The sequence below is a fragment of the Pholis gunnellus genome, assembly GCF_910591455.1.
Source record: "Pholis gunnellus genome assembly, chromosome: 15".
NCBI lineage: Eukaryota > Metazoa > Chordata > Actinopteri > Perciformes > Pholidae > Pholis > Pholis gunnellus.
Genome location: NC_136542.1, coordinates 4,559,459 through 4,577,998, shown reverse-complemented (window position 1 = coordinate 4,577,998; position 18,540 = coordinate 4,559,459). Strand labels below are relative to the sequence as shown.

At 43.2% G+C, this 18,540-nt stretch overlaps 1 protein-coding gene across 5 annotated transcripts in view; it reads left to right on the top strand.

The window, feature by feature from the left end:
- Positions 1 to 18,303, top strand: part of actn1 (actinin, alpha 1) — a 49,275-nt gene extending 30,972 nt beyond the window's left edge. Inside the window, exons 6-22 of one of the 5 annotated variants that reach the window (XM_079174373.1) lie at positions 373 to 451; positions 749 to 830; positions 3,154 to 3,239; positions 6,526 to 6,618; positions 7,469 to 7,699; positions 8,327 to 8,474; positions 8,705 to 8,855; positions 9,312 to 9,420; positions 9,765 to 9,905; positions 10,641 to 10,823; positions 11,573 to 11,707; positions 12,051 to 12,230; positions 13,304 to 13,450; positions 15,831 to 15,911; positions 16,226 to 16,291; positions 16,642 to 16,800; positions 17,704 to 18,303. In XM_079174373.1, coding sequence (XP_079030499.1) covers positions 373 to 451; positions 749 to 830; positions 3,154 to 3,239; positions 6,526 to 6,618; positions 7,469 to 7,699; positions 8,327 to 8,474; positions 8,705 to 8,855; positions 9,312 to 9,420; positions 9,765 to 9,905; positions 10,641 to 10,823; positions 11,573 to 11,707; positions 12,051 to 12,230; positions 13,304 to 13,450; positions 15,831 to 15,911; positions 16,226 to 16,291; positions 16,642 to 16,800; positions 17,704 to 17,862 — 2,230 coding nt within the window. In that variant the 3' untranslated portion in view covers positions 17,863 to 18,303. Of the gene's footprint in view, positions 1 to 372; positions 452 to 748; positions 831 to 1,640; positions 1,727 to 3,153; positions 3,240 to 6,525; positions 6,619 to 7,468; positions 7,700 to 8,326; positions 8,475 to 8,704; positions 8,856 to 9,311; positions 9,421 to 9,764; positions 9,906 to 10,640; positions 10,824 to 11,572; positions 11,708 to 12,050; positions 12,231 to 13,303; positions 13,451 to 15,830; positions 15,912 to 16,225; positions 16,292 to 16,641; positions 16,801 to 17,703 lie in introns of those variants that run through there. The other 4 variants (XM_079174372.1, XM_079174370.1, XM_079174369.1 and 1 more) reach the window with 4 other exon arrangements.
- Positions 18,304 to 18,540: the final 237 nt, after the last annotated feature.

Genomic DNA, 18,540 nt, shown 5'->3' with positions numbered 1-18,540 from the left:
GATTTTCTTAAAATAGAATAAATAAATCTATGGAGTTATGGAAAGTGTTTGTCCTAAAATAACCTCATGTAGGATCTCAAACTTCAGAAGCGGTGGTTGAGCTTTAATTGGAGACTTGGACCATGTGGTACGTTAGATAATGTATCCTCCCCGTTCAGGCTGACAGTGGTCGGGGTTTCTGCTGCGTTACAGTAACACACCGCGCTGCAGGGAGGATGAGGGTGTGTTACATGAAACTAATTAGGGAGTCCGATGGAGGGGAATGGTCTCCATCAAAGATTAAAGTCAAATTCCAGGTTTTTTTTTTTCTTCAGCTTGTTATGTTTCACCTCAATTTCACCCTCATCTCAACTACTTCTCTCTGTGTTTCAGCTGGAAAGATGGTTTGGGTTTCTGCGCACTCATTCATCGACACCGTCCGGAGCTCATTGACTACGGGAAACTGCGCAAGGTGAGCGAGCGTTGTCTGACGTTAATGTGACAAAGAGAAGCCACAGAGAACATGAACCGCAAACATTAAAGTTCACCCGATTTCAAATGTTTCTATGCAAAGTAAACACAAGCACAGAGTGAAAGGAGACGAGACAAATTAAGTTCTCATGATCAAAGCGCGTTAGTTGTACGTTCTCAATTTTCATCATCGATGTTTTTACATTGTAGTTGCTCATACCCTGGTGTTTTTTTAAGTAGTAATTGTTGGGAGTAATTGTAAAGGTCTTGATTGGTCTGCTGTGTCTGCTGTTGTTAGGACGACCCCATGACCAACCTGAACACAGCCTTCGACGTGGCAGAGAAGTACCTGGACATCCCCAAGATGTTGGACGCAGAAGGTGAGCAGGCGGGGAGGAATATAGTGAAACGACGATGAGGAGGACCGACTTTTTCCTGTGTTCAAAGACCAAAATATTCTCTCTCGGAAGTCTGAAAGTGACATAGACCCCAGTTTTTTATAACTTCCCAAAGACCTACAATCCGGCAGCGATTAACCGGGTCTGCAGAGGTGTGAAAAACTCCAACTGTTTTCTTCACAGTCCTTTACAAGGATACTGCTGAATCGCAGCCAGTTGCCTCTGTGCTGGCAGCGCTGAGAGTTAATGCGCTTTTTTAGAAAAGAGACAAGAGGAGAACCAAAAAGGACCAAAATCCGGGTGAAGTTCTGAACAGCGAGATGGACTCTTCCTTTTCCATCTCTTGTTTTTTTGCAGCCGGCTTATTGATCTCTGGGGACCAATGTTTCTGAGAGAATTTATTTTGGCCTTAACACTCACACACGCAGCTGTGCACACAGAAGGAGTCACGGATCCTCTGTTCTGTTGAATGTAAAATATGCTCTACGCTCTACAAATATGTTAGACGTCGTCGTGAATCTTCAGATATGGTTTCTGCTTACTTGTTGCTGCACCTGTAGACGTCTAAAATATGTGTGTGTTGCTGTTTTTTAAGACAGGAGTTTAAATCAAATCCTCCCCGTTCAGCACATCTGGACATTGACACCACATGTTTTTCTTTCCACTCTGGATGTTGTTCATGTGAAGAGCTGAACCCCAGCTCTACTTCCTGTTTCTTCATCATTCTGTGCTCTGTTTAACAACCTCACCTCCACCCTCCGTCCCCTCCCTGACCTCCTCTCTTCCCCGCAGACATCGTGGGCACTGCCCGTCCGGACGAGAAGGCCATCATGACCTACGTGTCTAGCTTCTACCACGCCTTCTCAGGCGCCCAGAAGGTATCCTGGATGCAGCGTCTCCTTCCTCTTCCTCCCTCCTCTCCTCCCTCCTTCCTTTCTACGTCCGCGTGTTTCTCCTAACAGTGCCCTTCTCTCTCTGCAGTGCACAACGCCCCTCCCCCCTGCAGGGGGTCACTCTCCTTCACTTTCCGCATGGTTCACGCCACCAAAATGCATGATGGGAAGACAACTCTGTTCTCAGAGGCAATGAGCATCTCCAGTCCACCTCGTTGGTTGCGGCGCCGCAGGTCGGCAAATTCGCCCCCTGATTAGGGTTTTTGTTTCCGCTTAACAGAAGCCGAGCGGGGGTGGGGAGGCGCGGCGAAGTTGGTCTGATAAATGATGATGATTGCCTGTGATAAAAGCCGCAGTTGCTGACGGAGAGAAACAAATTAGCCTGAAGTGTTGCATGGTGGGGGGAGACATAACCATTTAGAAGGATGGTTATGTTCAGGCTTGAGAGTGACGGCTTAAATGGAGGGTGGAGGAATGAATGAAATTTAAACTGGCACTTCAAAAGCGAGCAGCAAGCTGTCTTTTAATTTTAATGGATACGCGCTGTCTGTTTCCTCCTTTCTCTGGGAGATGGAATTGTCGTATCTGGACTTTTCCCTGTTGGATAATGAGTGATTGTCCGTTAGTTTGATAGCTACCTTGAGGCACAACAGAGTCTCTGGGATTGTGCTGCGCCTCCTCTCAGACAGTCGGGGAGGAGCAGAGCATCAAAATGCTCAAGTTACATAAGAGTCAGGTTCATTTGAGAGGCCCAGCAGCAGAGAGGGCGCTTCAACACAGCTGTGTTTAAGCAACTCGGGATAGAAAAAAAAAAAAAAGAAGTTGTCTGTGTTTATAACTGGAGAGCGTGGAGAGGCGGAGTCTGCCTCACTGAGAGCAGTGAGGCCACAGCTGGACTCTGAGAGGTGACATGTCTGCTTCTTTAAATAAAACTTGACTAAGAAAGCTGAAGTTTAACAGTTGAGAAAGTTCCTCCCTCCATCCAAATTTAACGTCACAAACTTTAACTTTGCGCTCTGTTTGAATGCCTTTATCCTCCATATTTTACAGTTATTGGCAGATGTTTGATACCAAATCTCTGGCTGTATTTCTGGATGATCAATGTGTTGATTTATTTAAACTGCACATTGAGCTGAGCCAGAGCTTCCCAGACACTTTATTTTCACTTCGTCCGCTCACTTCCCTCATCAAATTCAGTCATTTTCAGGCAGAAGTGAGATTTCCCTACAAAACAAACCAACTTGAAGACAACCTTCTAGGTGGACTTGAGATGACTTAAGCCCCGGCTGTTGCCTCCTCTAGTGATTGCGCCCCCTGCTGGCCCTTTTTTGTCTCAGCACTCTTTTACTCTTGTGCATTTTTTCTCTCTTCTCTTTTCCTCTCTCCCCTTCCTCCCTCTGTTCCCTGGGCAGATATCATTAGCACCTTGAGGCCAGATGAGAAAGCCGTCATGACTTATGTGTCGTGTTACTACCACGCGTTCTCAGGCAAGCAGAAGGTGAGAAATGAAATGGAAAAAGGAATTCTCCAAACAATAACTGGACACCTGCCAAAGTGCCTGGCAGAGAATTAACACAGTCATTTTTTGCCAACGTTCTTTTGTTGGCAGCTCACATGTGACTCTAAAACACTGAATGACACCAAAAACGACAATATGAGTGATTGCAATACCTTTTTAAGAAAGTAAAAAATGTTGGACCAACATTTATCAGCGACTGTATTTCTGGTCAATTCATCATTTTAAAACATTAAGCAGCTCAAGACACACACATGTTCACATAGGTAACAGTTGAGTTGCTATGATTTCATACATTTTGTTTTATAGTGGGCGGGAAACCAAACCCTCAGTTATTCAGCACCTCCTTATCTGCCCTCTCTCAGCGGCGTATTGATCCTCGATAACCTTTCTGCGCTGCCAGAATGAAGTTCTTACGCTCTCAGTGGAATACATTATGCCAAAGACGAGCCAAATCCGCCAGAGATCTCTGTGGAGAATAATAGAGACTTATCACACACGCGGGATATCCGCTAAGCCTCCTGAACTTAACATCTATATTAGGATCCACTTCTTAATGGAGCTGTTGAACCTCCCGAGGAGCAGGAGTCCGGACTCCTCTTCCGTCTAACACCTCAGATTTTGCTCTCCAGGGCAGAATTTACCCATAAACACCTTCACTCTTACGTTTCCTTGTTGGCCAGACATGGACAGGAAAATCCTAACTTTGCCTTCTAAAAAATTAAGTGTTTTAGTTAAAAGTAACCTTAAAGCTGCTCTCAAATAAGATTCTTTACAGTTTGCTAAAGCTGCCCCCCAAGTGGCAAACAAATCTGTTATTGCAGGTTTCAGTGTATAAATAAAATGGAAGAGAAATTACTTTTTAACTTTGTATCTGTGACACAGATCAAGTCAGGAGATTTGTCACTTCTGTCGTCCATCTTTGTTTGGATTATAGAGTCAAAACTTGGGAAAGGAGTAAAGAATCTCTTTTTAATGTGCAGTTGACAGAACTGAAAGTAATTTGAAAATGGATATTAAAAAACCTGCTCTGCTCTGTTCCTAAACATATTGATGATACACGAGAGAATCAGACTAGAGCTACCGTCGGTCCATCCGTCTTCACCGATCACACAGATTTGTTTTTCCCCTTAATCAATCCTTCCACTGTCCTCTCTCCTCCACCTCTGATGTCAGGACAAAGTTATCTCTTGGAAGAGGTCGCGGCCGTCAGTAAACAGAACCAGCGTGCAAACATTTGCTCACAGAAGCACGACCTGCACATCCTGGCTCTCCTTTTAAGGCAGCTCGCCCGCTGCTCCTGTTGGAGGCCCCCGCAGCATTTCTCCCACCGAGCCAAGTTTCCCCCGTGATCTTTTGACAAAGCAGACTGGAGGCAGTCCTCTGTGGGGAAAGCCAGTCTCTGAGTTATGAGAATGAGGGGGGGGGGGCAGATTCAAGCCCAACTCGTGTCTGTAGGCTCTAAAAGGACACCACCGTGAGGTTATACCCCCTTTCTAGTCAATGCATCTTCCTTGTCAAGCTTTCTTTTTTTAGAGGGAAATCGATAATGGTGCAGTCTGGGTTGATTCATGACAGCTGCTCATGGATTTATTTTGATTTGAACTTCAGCACTTTTAAAATACTGCAGGAAAAGTTTGACATCGAGCTGAATATGCAACTTTTCCCGAGCTCAAATCCGCTGCGTATCCTCCAGACTCTGTGCATGTTTTGCTTAAATGTCTTATTTTCTTTTTCCTCTGCTGCTGTTCTCAATGAACTTTCCTGACCACATCTACTTGTCTTGAACCCAACGGGTTAACAGACTACATGTTGTCATGGAAACTCTGCTTCGCTCATGCATTGCCAGGCCAGTGATGAAGACTTGACAGGCCAATGTTAAGGAGGTGTTGTGTCATGGATGAGTCCGTCCTTATCCTCACGGGGAACCTCTTTATTCTCAGAGGAGCCTCGCTCTCCTGCTGTATTCCCCCGGCTCTCTGTGTGTAGGCTGAGAGGCTGAAGTAACGCACTGCACTCTATAAAAAGACTGCGGTGCCCCTTCACCTGACGACAGGTACAATATGATACAATCAGTCCTTGACATCAGATTATTCATCTTTAGACATTTAGGTGACGTTCACACAATCCCAGACAGTTTCACAGAAATAACATCATAAGAGTTTTTACTTGCTTGCAGCGTTGTTGCTGATCCATTGCTTCATTTCCAAAATGACTCCTGAGGGAAATCTCTTCTGCGTGTGTGTGTAGGCAGTGCAGATGGATGGATGCAGTTATAATGACGGAAATGAATGTAAATGTAAAAATAATGTCCCGCACTAAATGTTCTACTTTAGTGAAAGTACAGAGGTACTAGCAGCAAAATGTACAAAAATAAAACTCCCGTTACTGATATGTAATTTATTTTACATGACATTATTAGATCGTTAATTCTGATGGATAAATGGGTAAATAGCATTTTACTGTTGGAGCAGGTCAAAGGAGGTCAAAGTTTTACCACACACTTGTGGAAATGTAAGCTTTAGCGTTTTACTTCTTTGAGCTATACAATGTAAATTAAATAGAAGTATCTAAGAAGTTTAGAGGTGAAAACAACTGATAGACTTCTGAAACCTGACAATCAGCCCAAACTAGACGGTAATAAATTTATCTATAAAGCTTGGGAGGCTGTCGTGGCAATTTTGTAATCCTACTCTGACAACAAGGAACGCGACAAAAGTCTCTTCCAGTATTGTCACATTATTAATGCTCAGAACACGTCAGGGTTAGTTTTTAATATGTACACCGATGAGAAGCAGTTCTCTCTCTTTATACTGTGGCTTTCTCCTCCCCCTCTGATCAAGGTTGCTTCTTTAAGTTCGTATCTTTCATGCCTTTTGTTCTCATGGGCTCATAAGTCAAAAGGTCAGGATCTTCTGGTGACATCCAGGTGGGCAGCAAGGCCTTAGTTTAAGCAACCAGGCCAAGATTCATTCAGTCAAAGGTTTCATAGCACAGTTTAAACCCAAGGGAAGTTAATTACATGATCAAACGTAATCTCCCTTACAAGCCACTGGTTTAATCGTTACCAATGTGCTATATTTTATGCGATCGTGTGTTTTTTAAATATAAAATATCTGAAAAGTAAATACAGCCGTCGTATAAAACTCAAAAAACTACAATATTTAAATCTCAAGTAGAAGTATAAAGTAGCTTAAAATGGAAAAGCCCAGAACAGGAAGTGCCTTCACTCAGCTCTGCGTCTCACACCGTTTCCCTCATCTTCCAGGCAGAGACGGCGGCCAACAGGATCTGCAAGGTGCTGGCTGTCAACCAAGAGAATGAGCAGCTGATGGAGGACTATGAGAAGCTGGCCAGTGATGTGAGCACCCCCCCCCCCCCCCCCCCCACCGATTCTTCCTATAATTGTCCTGCACCTCCTCTGCCCTTCTTTCTCCCCGTTCTCCTTTTTAAGCCGCTCCCTTGCCTCCCAGCCCTCGGGGGGGGGAATGCTCCGTGCAGGTGCAGGGTCAGGACTGGAAACAGGGTCAATGGAGATAGAAAGGCAGCCAGGGAAACACTGCTGGTTTGAGGCTTAAGCGTAAAAGAGAATCCTGCAACGAAGACTGTTTTAGCCTGTTTTAGCTCACTTATAACTGTAAAATGTCCCTTTTAAGACAAAACTAGGTCACAATTCTTCAATAACCAAGGTTAACAGATCTATGTTAAGACTGTTTGTGTGATATGTTTATCCAAAATTTATATTAGCCGATATATCTTTATCGGATTTTTAAAAACACCTCAAAGCCTCATATTAGTCAGGCTTTATTATTCTGACGGTAGTTTTGTGATTCTAAAAAGTTTAAGATGGAAAATGGTCAGCAGAATTAGAAATAACATATTTTAAATGGGATAAAATCTGCAAAAACACAAGTAAGGTCCTTTTGATTCGGACATAAAATGTTCTTAGCGTTACAATCGGTTGCGAGAAATGAACAGCAAACCAATTATCTCAATCTGTATTCTTTTTCCCCTCGTTTCACACATTGATTACATCCACTACACATCATATATTTCCCCTTTTCCTTTTATCTGCACGGTTCTCCTTTGCATCTACATCTTCTTTACCCTTGAATGGTACTTGTTTCTCCTCCATCCCCTCTCTCTTATTCTCACCCTTCAACACACACACACACACACACACACACACACCACTACCACCCACACCCCAGCTGTTGGAGTGGATCCGTCGCACCATCCCCTGGCTGGAGAACCGCATGCCCGAGAACACCATGCAGGCCATGCAGCAGAAGCTGGAGGACTTCAGAGATTACCGCCGCCTCCACAAGCCGCCCAAAGTGCAGGAGAAGTGCCAGCTGGAGATCAACTTCAACACCCTGCAGACCAAGCTGAGGCTCAGCAACAGGCCCGCCTTCATGCCCTCGGAGGGGAAGATGGTCTCGGTAGGTCACACAAAACAAACACAGAACACGACTGTGATGGGCTTCAGTGGCCAAAGATTTAGCTCCGCTTATATGAATCATGGAGGCACATGAAGCCAGGGAGCATTTGATCCCATTATTAAACCCGTGTCTCACTTGGTTGCTTGTTTGCTTTAAAATGCCCAAATATAACCAAGAGTATCATGACCTCTATAGATAAATCTGTAGACGGTGTGGCCTCCAGACTCTTTTAATGACTTTAATCATACAACGTTTCTCATCAGAACTCTGTTTTAGTTTCCATGTATGTGATGTAGATTATTGCAAAAAAAGCATACGATTTGCAGATATTTTTTTGTGGCTTCCATCCGATTTAAAGCTACGTTAATCATTTAATCATTTATCATTTTGATGTGTATTCAAGCAACTGTTTTGCTGTCAAGTTCACAGTTCACAGCTTGTTTCCTGCTGCTCCCAAGTGGCCCAAAAATCTGTTAAAGCAGGTTTAACGTCAGCGATCGTGTGATGTATTAAAATGTACAGCATGAACTTGTCCAATAAAAAGTGAGATAACGGATAAAAACGCCAACAGGAAGGTTGATTTGTGGGTTCCACTCTCATGATTGTTTCTCCTTTTGCCTGGTGCAGGACATTAACAATGCGTGGGGAAATCTAGAAGGAGCAGAGAAGGGCTATGAAGAGTGGCTCCTCAATGAGATTCGCAGGCTGGAAAGACTCGACCACCTGGCGGAGAAATTCCGCCAGAAAGCAGCCATCCATGAAGCTTGGACTGAAGGTACTGAAAGGAGAAATACTCACTGTCTGGATATAAAGATCCAGCTCCTGTGTCTTAGCCTCATGTGCCTCAACCTGGCTGCTACAAGCCACAACAAAGTCAAATAGAAATAAAAGCCTTTATGTAAATGTCCTTTTTTGTTTTAGTATCACGAAACCGGCATTATAAAACAGGCAAATGTCATGAGATCAATCTTTTTAGCTTTACTTTTTGATGTCTCCCCCCTGCAGGTAAGGAGGAAATGCTGCAAAAGCACGACTACGAGACGGCCTCTCTGTCAGAGATTAAGGCCCTGCTGAAGAAACACGAGGCCTTCGAGAGCGACCTGGCTGCCCATCAGGACCGAGTGGAGCAGATCGCTGCCATCGCTCAGGAGTTAAAGTAAGATGTGATAAACAGGAGCCGGGGTTTATGGTGAAAAGATTGCGCCGCTGCCTTCTGTTGATAAATACAAGATGAAATAGAGCAAGTTAGAGGTCTGTTCTTTCGTGGTTGATTGATTGTTTTTCAGTCACTTATCTTCAGAATTTTCCTCGTAAACATCAAAAGTCACTTTCTTGATATCTGGGTCACTTGATAAGCAGATGTGAATGATGAAACACTGAAAAAGTGAAACACACACCTGACGAGTGACTCAAAGAAATCCTTTAGGGGCTTATAGAAATGTTTAACACCATTAAAGAAAACAAAGACACAGCAGGATCATAAAGGCATTCAAGTGCATCTAAGAAAGACAACAGCAGAAAACAACCAAAGCTTAAGTAAATGATGTAAATGGAGACCGCGCTGATGCAGGTAATGATAATGAATCTCATCCCTCGTCTGTTTGTGCTCCAGTGAGCTGGACTACTACGACTCCCCCAGTGTAAACGCTCGCTGCCAGCGGATCTGTGACCAGTGGGACGCACTGGGAGCTATGACCCAGAAACGCAGCGAGGCTTTGCAGGTGAGAATAAATGAGCTACCGAGTTTCTAACATCTAAAATCACTTTGTTATCCCTGTTTTTAAGTTCCTTCTGTCCTTCTTGGTTGCTGGTTAGAGCAGAAATAGTAACACGTTCGGAGATGAAAGTGTTCCCCCTCACAGTGAGAGGCTGCGAGGAGATTTGACTTTCAGGATTCGCTTTTTATTTGTGAAAATGCAGTGTGACGCTAAATCCATCTGTTTATGCTCCAGCTCTCTGGAAGATCATGAATAACAATGAATTTCCCCCAACAACACTCTGAAGGTCCTTTTTTTTTAAAGCCTGTGTATGTGTGTGGTAAAACTTGTGTTTTTATGCTCAACAGAGAACCGAGAAGCTGCTTGAAACCATTGACCAACTGTACCTTGAGTTTGCCAAAAGAGCTGCTCCGTTCAACAACTGGATGGAGGGCGCCATGGAGGACCTGCAGGATACCTTTATCGTCCACACCATCGAGGAAATCCAGGTGAGAACAGAAAGCACCCATAGCCGGCTAGCTGTTTCTCCCTGTTTCTAGTTTATGCTAAGCTAAGCTAACATTTACCCGACAGATATGAGAGTGATATCGATCTTTTCATTCAACTCAAATGTTCCCCAAAATGTCATGCCATGGAAACATGGGAAAGACATACAGTGTATTACTGACTGGTATGTAGCTGTTACATACAGATGTACTAGTCTCATTACTAGTATGACACCAAGGCAAAGTACTGTAGGTTTACAGGATTAAATACAGTGTACATAAGTGAATACAAGTATGTAAATATAAACTATTGTTGCAAATGTGTAAATACATTGTGAATAAGATGTGAAACAACAGAATAACAAAGAAAAGCTTCAGTAAATGTTTGAACAGCACCAAACTGAAGATTTAAATTATACATGAGCTTAGTCTCTTTTCCAAAAACTTCCAGAAAATTGCTGTAATTGTTATCTGGGCCCAATATCCATACTGTACTACTATATAAACCGTACAGTTGTAAATAAACAAACTAGTCCACTCTCTGGCACCGGATGTTGCAATAAGAGTAGAAACCAGACTCTCCCTCATGTTCTAGTTAATGTTTTCAAAAGGCACTTGTACGTTTAAGTTTCGGAAGACGGAGGAAGTAAATTGCTCTTTTAGAGGGAAAAAAAGCCTTTATTGTTGATTTTGTGGTTTAGATTTTCATTTCCTGTGTTTGTGTGCGTTGTGCCTCAGGGGTTAAGCACAGCCCACGAGCAGTTCAAAGCCACGCTGCCAGAGGCCGACAAAGAGCGCCAGGCCATCCTGGGCATCCACAATGAGATTGCCAAAATTGTGCAAACCTATCATGTGAATATGGCTGGCACCAACCCCTACACCACCATCAACCCACAGGAGGTTAACGCCAAATGGGACAAGGTAATTCAAATCAGTCATGAGCAAGGAAAGACACACTTCACGATGGTTTGTAATCTTAATTTATCCAAAGAAGATGCAGCAGTTTCGAGTCTGCACATTGCAGATAGTTCTTTGGTTTGTTTGCCACAGACGTGACTGGTATTGATTCTCTCATTTAACTCTCGGCAAGAATAAGTGTATTTCACTAATATCCTATACCTTCTTTAAGATCTTACAGTCTTTAAGGGGACACATCATGAAAAAACGAAATAAAAAACATCTGCGTATTTCCACTCAAAGCTTGAGATCTACTTTTGCATATTCAGCCAGTATGAGAAAAAGACAGTTTTTTGAATATCAAAGCATATAAACATGTTCTAGTAGAAACCCCAAATACAAGTGGGAACATAAAAATGTGACCTTTTTAATGTTTGTCGAAAAATTTGATATCTTCCACCCAGCTATTGTATTGTTAAAGGAAGCCGTCTCTGTCGTGAGTTTAAGCCACTCGCGCTGGTCTATGTCGGTTCTTACAGTTACATTAAACGAGGCTCGCTGCTACAATGGAACCTGTTAGTGCCAGCCCAAACTTGGCTATATTAACGGCACAAGAGTTTAAAACTTTAGTAAGATCCTGTTTTACAAACAGCTGAAATACTGTGGAGAGAATTTCAGTGAATGCCTCGTACTAGTTTCAGTCCGCCCTCTTCATTTAAAAATCACATTAATAACACATTTGGGTTTTTTCATGACCCTCCTGCCTGCTGTAGGTCCGGCAGCTGGTGCCTCAGCGCGACCAGGCTCTGATTGAGGAACACGCACGGCAGCAGAACAACGAGCGTCTGCGCCGACAGTTCGCCAACCAGGCCAATGTCATCGGGCCCTGGATCCAGTCCAAGATGGAGGTCAGTGTGAGCAGGTTAAGAGGTCACAGTGAGGCCGGCGGCAGTGCAGCCTGTGTGTAACTTAGTTAGTTTGTAAGTATCGGTGCATTTTTGTGCTGATTTTAGTCTTAAACTTACTTAATATTGTATTTATGTGAATGAAAGTCTTTTAAACACATGCGAAAACAAGGCTGTTAATAGTCAAAGTGGCATCACTGACTGCAGCTACATGTAACATAAGTAAAATACCGTCATTAGATATGATAAGAATATGTCTATGACAGGTAAAGAGATCAATCTTATCGTGTTCCTCCACTTTGCAATGACTCATTCTTACTAAATATTCTGTATTTGTCTCTTGCAGGAAATCGGCCGCATCTCAATCGAGATGCACGGCACCCTGGAGGACCAGCTGACACACCTACGCCAGTACGAGAAGAGCATCATCAACTACAAGCCAAAGATCGACCAGCTGGAGGGAGACCACCAGCTCATTCAGGAAGCTCTCATCTTTGACAACAAGCACACCAACTACACCATGGAGGTAAAAACCTGGAGCCAAGCTTTAAATAAATCACCAAACATTTTGAGATTGTTGTCGGTCCGTTTGACGTACTCGTCTGACCCGACTGGTTTTATGTTGTGTTGGTGACAAATGGCCGCGGTTTGCCCCAAAGAACAAAGCAAAGGGTGGCATGGTGCTCAGACGATCACAGGAAAACCTTTGAGAGTTTAATTTCCTGACGTTGCACTTCTCCATCCAGTCGCCAGTGCACAATGTTAACTTCTTGGCTCATCAGCCAAGTGCTGGAAAACTGTATACCCCTGCCTTTTCTGCCAAGAATTATTTTTACTGGCCAATAATTCATATGAATCTTGTTATTGAAATGCTGCACATCAACTGACCCGTTTGCAGAGCTACTATGTAGGTGTGTTTCTAGAATCAGCCTCTGTGCAGAGGGTTCGGTAACAAGAGCAGATTTAAAGTCTAAATACAGATTTGTTCTTGTATTTATGCAAATTATATATATTTTTTGTCTGCATCTCGTTTGTTGCTGGCCATGTGCACCATTTAGGTTGTGGTTTAACCAGTGTAACAATAGTTAACTATTCAGACAGAAGAAAAGCGGTCTTAAATATGAATACATTTACATTGAACCGTTTGTGTGAATGTGAGCCCATTCAAGGGATATTAGTGGAAGTTTTAACCATTTATCCACCACTTTAGCTGCTCATTCTGACCTTTTTTGCTAGGAGTTTCATGTCAGGTGTTACATCTGAATAATTGTTAATGTTCTCCCTAAACAAGATGAAAATGTTCTTAGTATAAAGAGATTCTTTTTTTATCAAATTAAATTTTTTATTTCTGAGCACAAAGTACATCCTTGTAGCTGCATCAGTACCAGGATTGTTATTGTTAACTGAAACTGAAAACCAAAAGAAAAGTGAGCAGTGAAAAATATTATTAGTTAATTGAAACTAAATAAGAATGATATTCTTTAAGAAAAATGAAGACTAAACTGAAACTGTTTGACCGAAGCCCAGAAGCGATGCCTCTGAGACTCTTTTACTCTCCGTCTCTTCCTTAAACTTCTTGTGCCTCTCACTCCTCTGCAGCACATCCGCGTGGGCTGGGAGCAGCTACTCACCACCATCGCCCGCACCATCAACGAGATCGAGAACCAGGTCTTGACGCGAGACGCCAAGGGCATCACCCAGGAACAGCTGAACGAGTACCGGGCTTCCTTCAACCACTTTGACAGGGTCAGTACTTGTCCTGAGTCGCTGTGCAGACACAAAGTAGCAGGCGGGTGAAGAGGTGCTGCAGGTCCTACGCTGCTCATTTACACTAAAAAGGTTTAGTGTTATTAGAAGAATAGTTGGACATTTGGGATATATGTTTATTTGCGTTCTTGCTGGGAGTTGGATGAGCAGATCGATCATATCTGTCTGTTACAAATAAAGTTAAAGCCAGCAGGTTGTTGGCTTAGCTTAACTTTAAAACAAGGGTAAACCGCCAGCCTGGCTCTGTCCAAAGGTATTAAAGTTGACTTATCAGCACCTCCAAAACTCAGTAATTTACACGTTGTATTTTGTTTCTTTAGTCGTGCAAAAACCAATGTGTAAAAACATACATTTTCCATGTTACGGGGGTTTTGTGCCAAAACTATTTCCTGGTCGGGGGCAGTGACTTCCTGGAGTCTGCTGATTTATCAGTGAGCTTTGTGAGTGCCAAGTGTTCAGCTAAGCTAACCGTCCGCTGGCTCTAGCTTCATATTTAGTGCACAGGTATGAGAGTAGCGTCAATCTTCTCATCTAACTCTCAGCAAATATGTGTATTTCCCAAAATGTTGGACTTAAATGGGTTTGTCTCTTATGTATTTAGACTGCATCGACAAAGCAAAGACGTTCAGGTGAGAAAACATCAGTTTGTCGTGTCGTGCTGCCAGACAATCCTTTAACGACCCTTCAACCAGAAAACATTGAGTGTACAGTTTGAGTGTGTGATGCATCAGGCTGTGTATCGACCTCACTGCTTGGTTGAAAAGGGACTTTCAGTTCGGTGACACAACATTCATCTTTAAAAGCTCCGGGGGCTTTCAGGCAGATCAAGGAAAGAATAGCAGCCAGAATCAGCCTCATGCACCAGCGAAAATCTTTTTATTGTGTAATACAAAGAAGGTTGGCATTAAATCAAATCAAATGAAAACAGAGCAGGTGAAATAGGAATGGAGAATCTGTCCATTGAAGGCTGTTTCTATACAACATACTTCACCCCCCCCCCCCCTGCCTCCAGACCACAGTGTTTACACTGGGGCTCACCGTGTCAGAAACAGCACCAATTATGGAGGAGATTTTATTTAGCTCCCCCTCCTCCTCCTCCTCCTCACCCCAGCTCCCCTGCTGACTCCACCATTACCTCATGCATTTTTCCAGAGCTGGCCTATTGTTAATCAATACCTGAGGTTGAGGATCGGAGCCCACAGGAAGCCGACTGTGGACCTGAACTTGTGCTTTTGTTTCATATTTCATTAGGATTAATGCAACCATCAAATGTCAAGCTTTCAGCTTGACATTTGATGGTTGTTTGGTTGGTGTGAGGGGGAAGGTGTGTCGAGCTGCAGCACCAGATTAATCTGATGCATTGATTAGAAAAAGGAGAGATTTTTTATAGTTTGATGGGGAAAACATTTAGTCTGTACTGTATTGGTTTATAGTCAGTGGCAGTGCTGAAACAATGTTTAAATGTATCAGTTAGTCCATCAATTAGAAAACAAATCCATTTTGAGTTTATCAAGCAAATGATCCAAACATTTGTTTATTTCAGGTTCTCAAATTCTAGGATTGGCTGTTTGTCACCTGAGTACAACTTGAATACCTCCTGGGTTATTTGCACACGTCTCGGCTTCTAGGGAGCCGGGACTATTTTCTCACATTTTATAGATTAAACAATGAGTAGAATAATCAGGAAGACAATCAACAGATTAATCCACAGTGAGAATAAAACGCACAAAATTAGACATTTTAACGCCTTAACTTGCTGACATCTTATAGGCCATACAATTAGGAAATAAACTGAGAAAACAATCAGCAGATCAATTGAAAAGGGAAATAATAATTAGTCGCAGCTCAAGTCTGTGTATTTACGTGATACGAGTATGTGGTGAAATGAATTGTACATGTTAAATGAAGCATTTTGCATTGATGCTGTACACAACAAGGTAAAGAGATGTGATGTTCAGTACGCGTGCCATCGGCGGTATGAATAACCTCACCACGGGGCCCCGTAGTCTGCCTGCCACACTGCACATTAACTCCTCTGAATGCCCTCGCCCAGCATGGCAGCACTGCTGCCACCGTGTGTTAACCTGCCACATCCTAATGAATATGCACTGTGTTCTCTGTTTTCTATCTCATGCATGGCCCTCTCCCTTCACCCCCTCCCCCCTTCAACCCTTCACTTCCTTTTACCCCCCACGTGCATGGTGCACTCCCTCCACCCACCTCCACCTCCTCCTCCTCCCACAACACCACCTCACCTACCTCCCCCTTCACCGTCACTGACACCGCTGTATGTGTTGCTGCATGGCCTGTGGCCCCCCCCCCCCGACGCCTCGCCTGGCACTGGCCTCCCACACCCCAGGACCACTCGGGCACTCTGGGCGCGGAGGAGTTCAAGGCCTGCCTGATCAGCCTGGGCTTCGATATCGCCAACGATGCACAGGTACTTCATCGTAGCCACGACCCCGCTGTGAGAGATTTAACTGGTTTCTTTCTTTTTTCTTTTGTACTTTTCCCCCCCCTTGTACTTCCTATTCTCCCTCTCTTCCCACATTTTACTCTTCATCCCTCCTGTCTAAATTTCCATTTTGATTTCCCTCACCTTGCGACGTCCACATTGTGGATTATTGCGGCTTTCCTCCTTAATTCTACTCTTTGTTCATCCTATTCTCTTCCAATCATTTCCTCTCCGCTATCCCTGCCACTCTACATCTTTCTCTTCCTCCTGCTTTCGTTTGTCCATCGCTGACCTTGTAGAAGAGATCAGGAATCATGGACGCTGAAGACTTCAAAACCTGCCTTATCTCCGTTGGTTACAACCTGGTAAAGCCATGAGCGCTCCTCAAGTATGAACGTTTGTTTGTGTGTGATTAATGAGAGCAGCTGGAAATGGTAACGGATAGACAGAACCTTAATTGTTTTTATATTTTATTTTATATTTTGATGGATAGTTTTTTTTTTTCATAGAGCTCCATAATAAATGGAATATGTTAAAGACTATATTACAAATCATGGATAATTTAAATGAATTTAAAACTCACTTGTGTAATATGTCTGTGTTTTACAGTGAAGTAGTTAACATAACCCAAGTTATATCTCTGTATGTAGAATATATGCCCTTTGCTGTGTTTTTTTTGTGACTGAGCTTCACAGTCCCTCTCTGTTGCCACCAGGGTGAGAACGAGTTCTCCCGCATCATGAGCATAGTGGATCCCAACCGGATGGGCTTGGTCACCTTCCAGGCCTTCATCGACTTCATGTCCCGCGAGACGGCCGACACGGACACTGCCGACCAAGTCATGGCCTCCTTCAAAGTCCTGGCGGGGGACAAGGTACAGCCGTGTGTTGTAGTAGAGAGACAGTGTGACAATGAAGCAAAGTAGAAAATTCTTAGATTCAGCTCCATTTGGCCAAAAGATGAACATTTAATACACTCAGCTCTTCAGTTGAAAATACTCTACTGTACCTGTTCAGCACCAAACGGCAGACGGACAAAGTTAGCGACTAGCTGGTGAACATTTGGAGCATTTAGCAGCTAAAGAGACAGATATTTCCCTCAGGAGTTGTTGGAGACCCAACCAGAGCTAAAAGAAGAGTGAATATGAGACTTGAATTCAACAGCTGGCCAGAAAATAGGCAACTGTTTGCTAGCAAGTTTGTCATATCAACCTAAAAGGTGATAAATATGTTCTGTTCTTCACATCTCGTTTCCACTGTCTCCAAGTATCCAATTTCTTTTTCTATATCTGACAACCAAGGGATTTTAAAGCCAGAAACCACCAGAAAAGGGAGATCTTAAAGCCAGCTAGCAAATTATTCATTAAGTCATTGATATCCTACAAAAATGTATTTCAGACCACGAGAAAGAAATAACCCAATTATACGTTCTTGATGTTACACATCCAACAGAAATGGAGCAGCATGGACATCTCGTTGCACTTGTTTCCTTGTTACCTTGAAATATCGAAGTCTCTTTGGCTTGCTAGATGTTTGAAATGTGTTGAAAGTGGCTGAAAGCTACAGACACATAACAGAGAGTCTTTTGAATTCCATGTCCACATATAAATATTCATGTATCAAAAGGAATGCTAAATCCAGACACTTGCTTTTTATATTGAGCTCATTATATTTCCCTGCGTTCTCACCATCTGCTACATCTGAATATAGAATATATTGATTGGATAAAGCTGCTATTCTAACACAATAAAAAAAAAATGTTCTCATCCTTTTGACAGAACTACATTTTAGCCGACGAGCTGCTGCGGGAGCTGCCTCCAGACCAGGCGGAGTACTGCATGGCCCGCATGGCCCCCTACACCGGCCCCGACGCTGTGCCCGGGGCCCTCGACTACATGTCGTTCTCTACCGCTCTGTACGGAGAGAGCGACCTCTGAACACTCTGTCAGTCGTCCTGACTCGGGACCACCTGCCTACCTGCTCTGATCACCGCCACATCCTCCGCCTGCCCCTTCACCAAACTCCTGTCCTACTACGCTCATTTTTTGTATGTCTCTGGCCTTATCTTTTTGTCATTATCCTCTGTCTCCTCCTCCTCCTCCTCCTCCCCCCCCACCTCTCCAGCCTCCTCACTGCTCCCTCACACTCTGTCTCCGTTGTATTTGCTTCCCACGCAATGCAGCAGCTCTCCAGGTTTACAAAGAGGGAGAGAGAAAAAAAAATGTTTTCTGTTTTTATTTTCTTGTTGTCATTGTTTTACTTCATAAAATGAATAAAGTTAACATATTTTATTATACTGAACAAAAAAAAAAAAGGTATTTTTCTTCACCTGATTGAAAATAAGATACAAAAATTGTAATAAAGAAAAAATTGCTATACTTTCTTTTCTTATTCTCTGTATACTACAGGGATCACTTATGGCTTTAATGGATGTACTTTGACAGTTTGCATTTAGCTGACTCTCTGAAAAGTAAATGCCTATATCATAAAACTGTAGGCAGTATGCGTATATCCCTATGTCCCTGGAGAAGCAAGCAAGAACAGAACCCACACTCATTAAAATGATTATGGTGGCCAAAATACTCCCACATGAAGTTAGTTATTACCTGCATGAT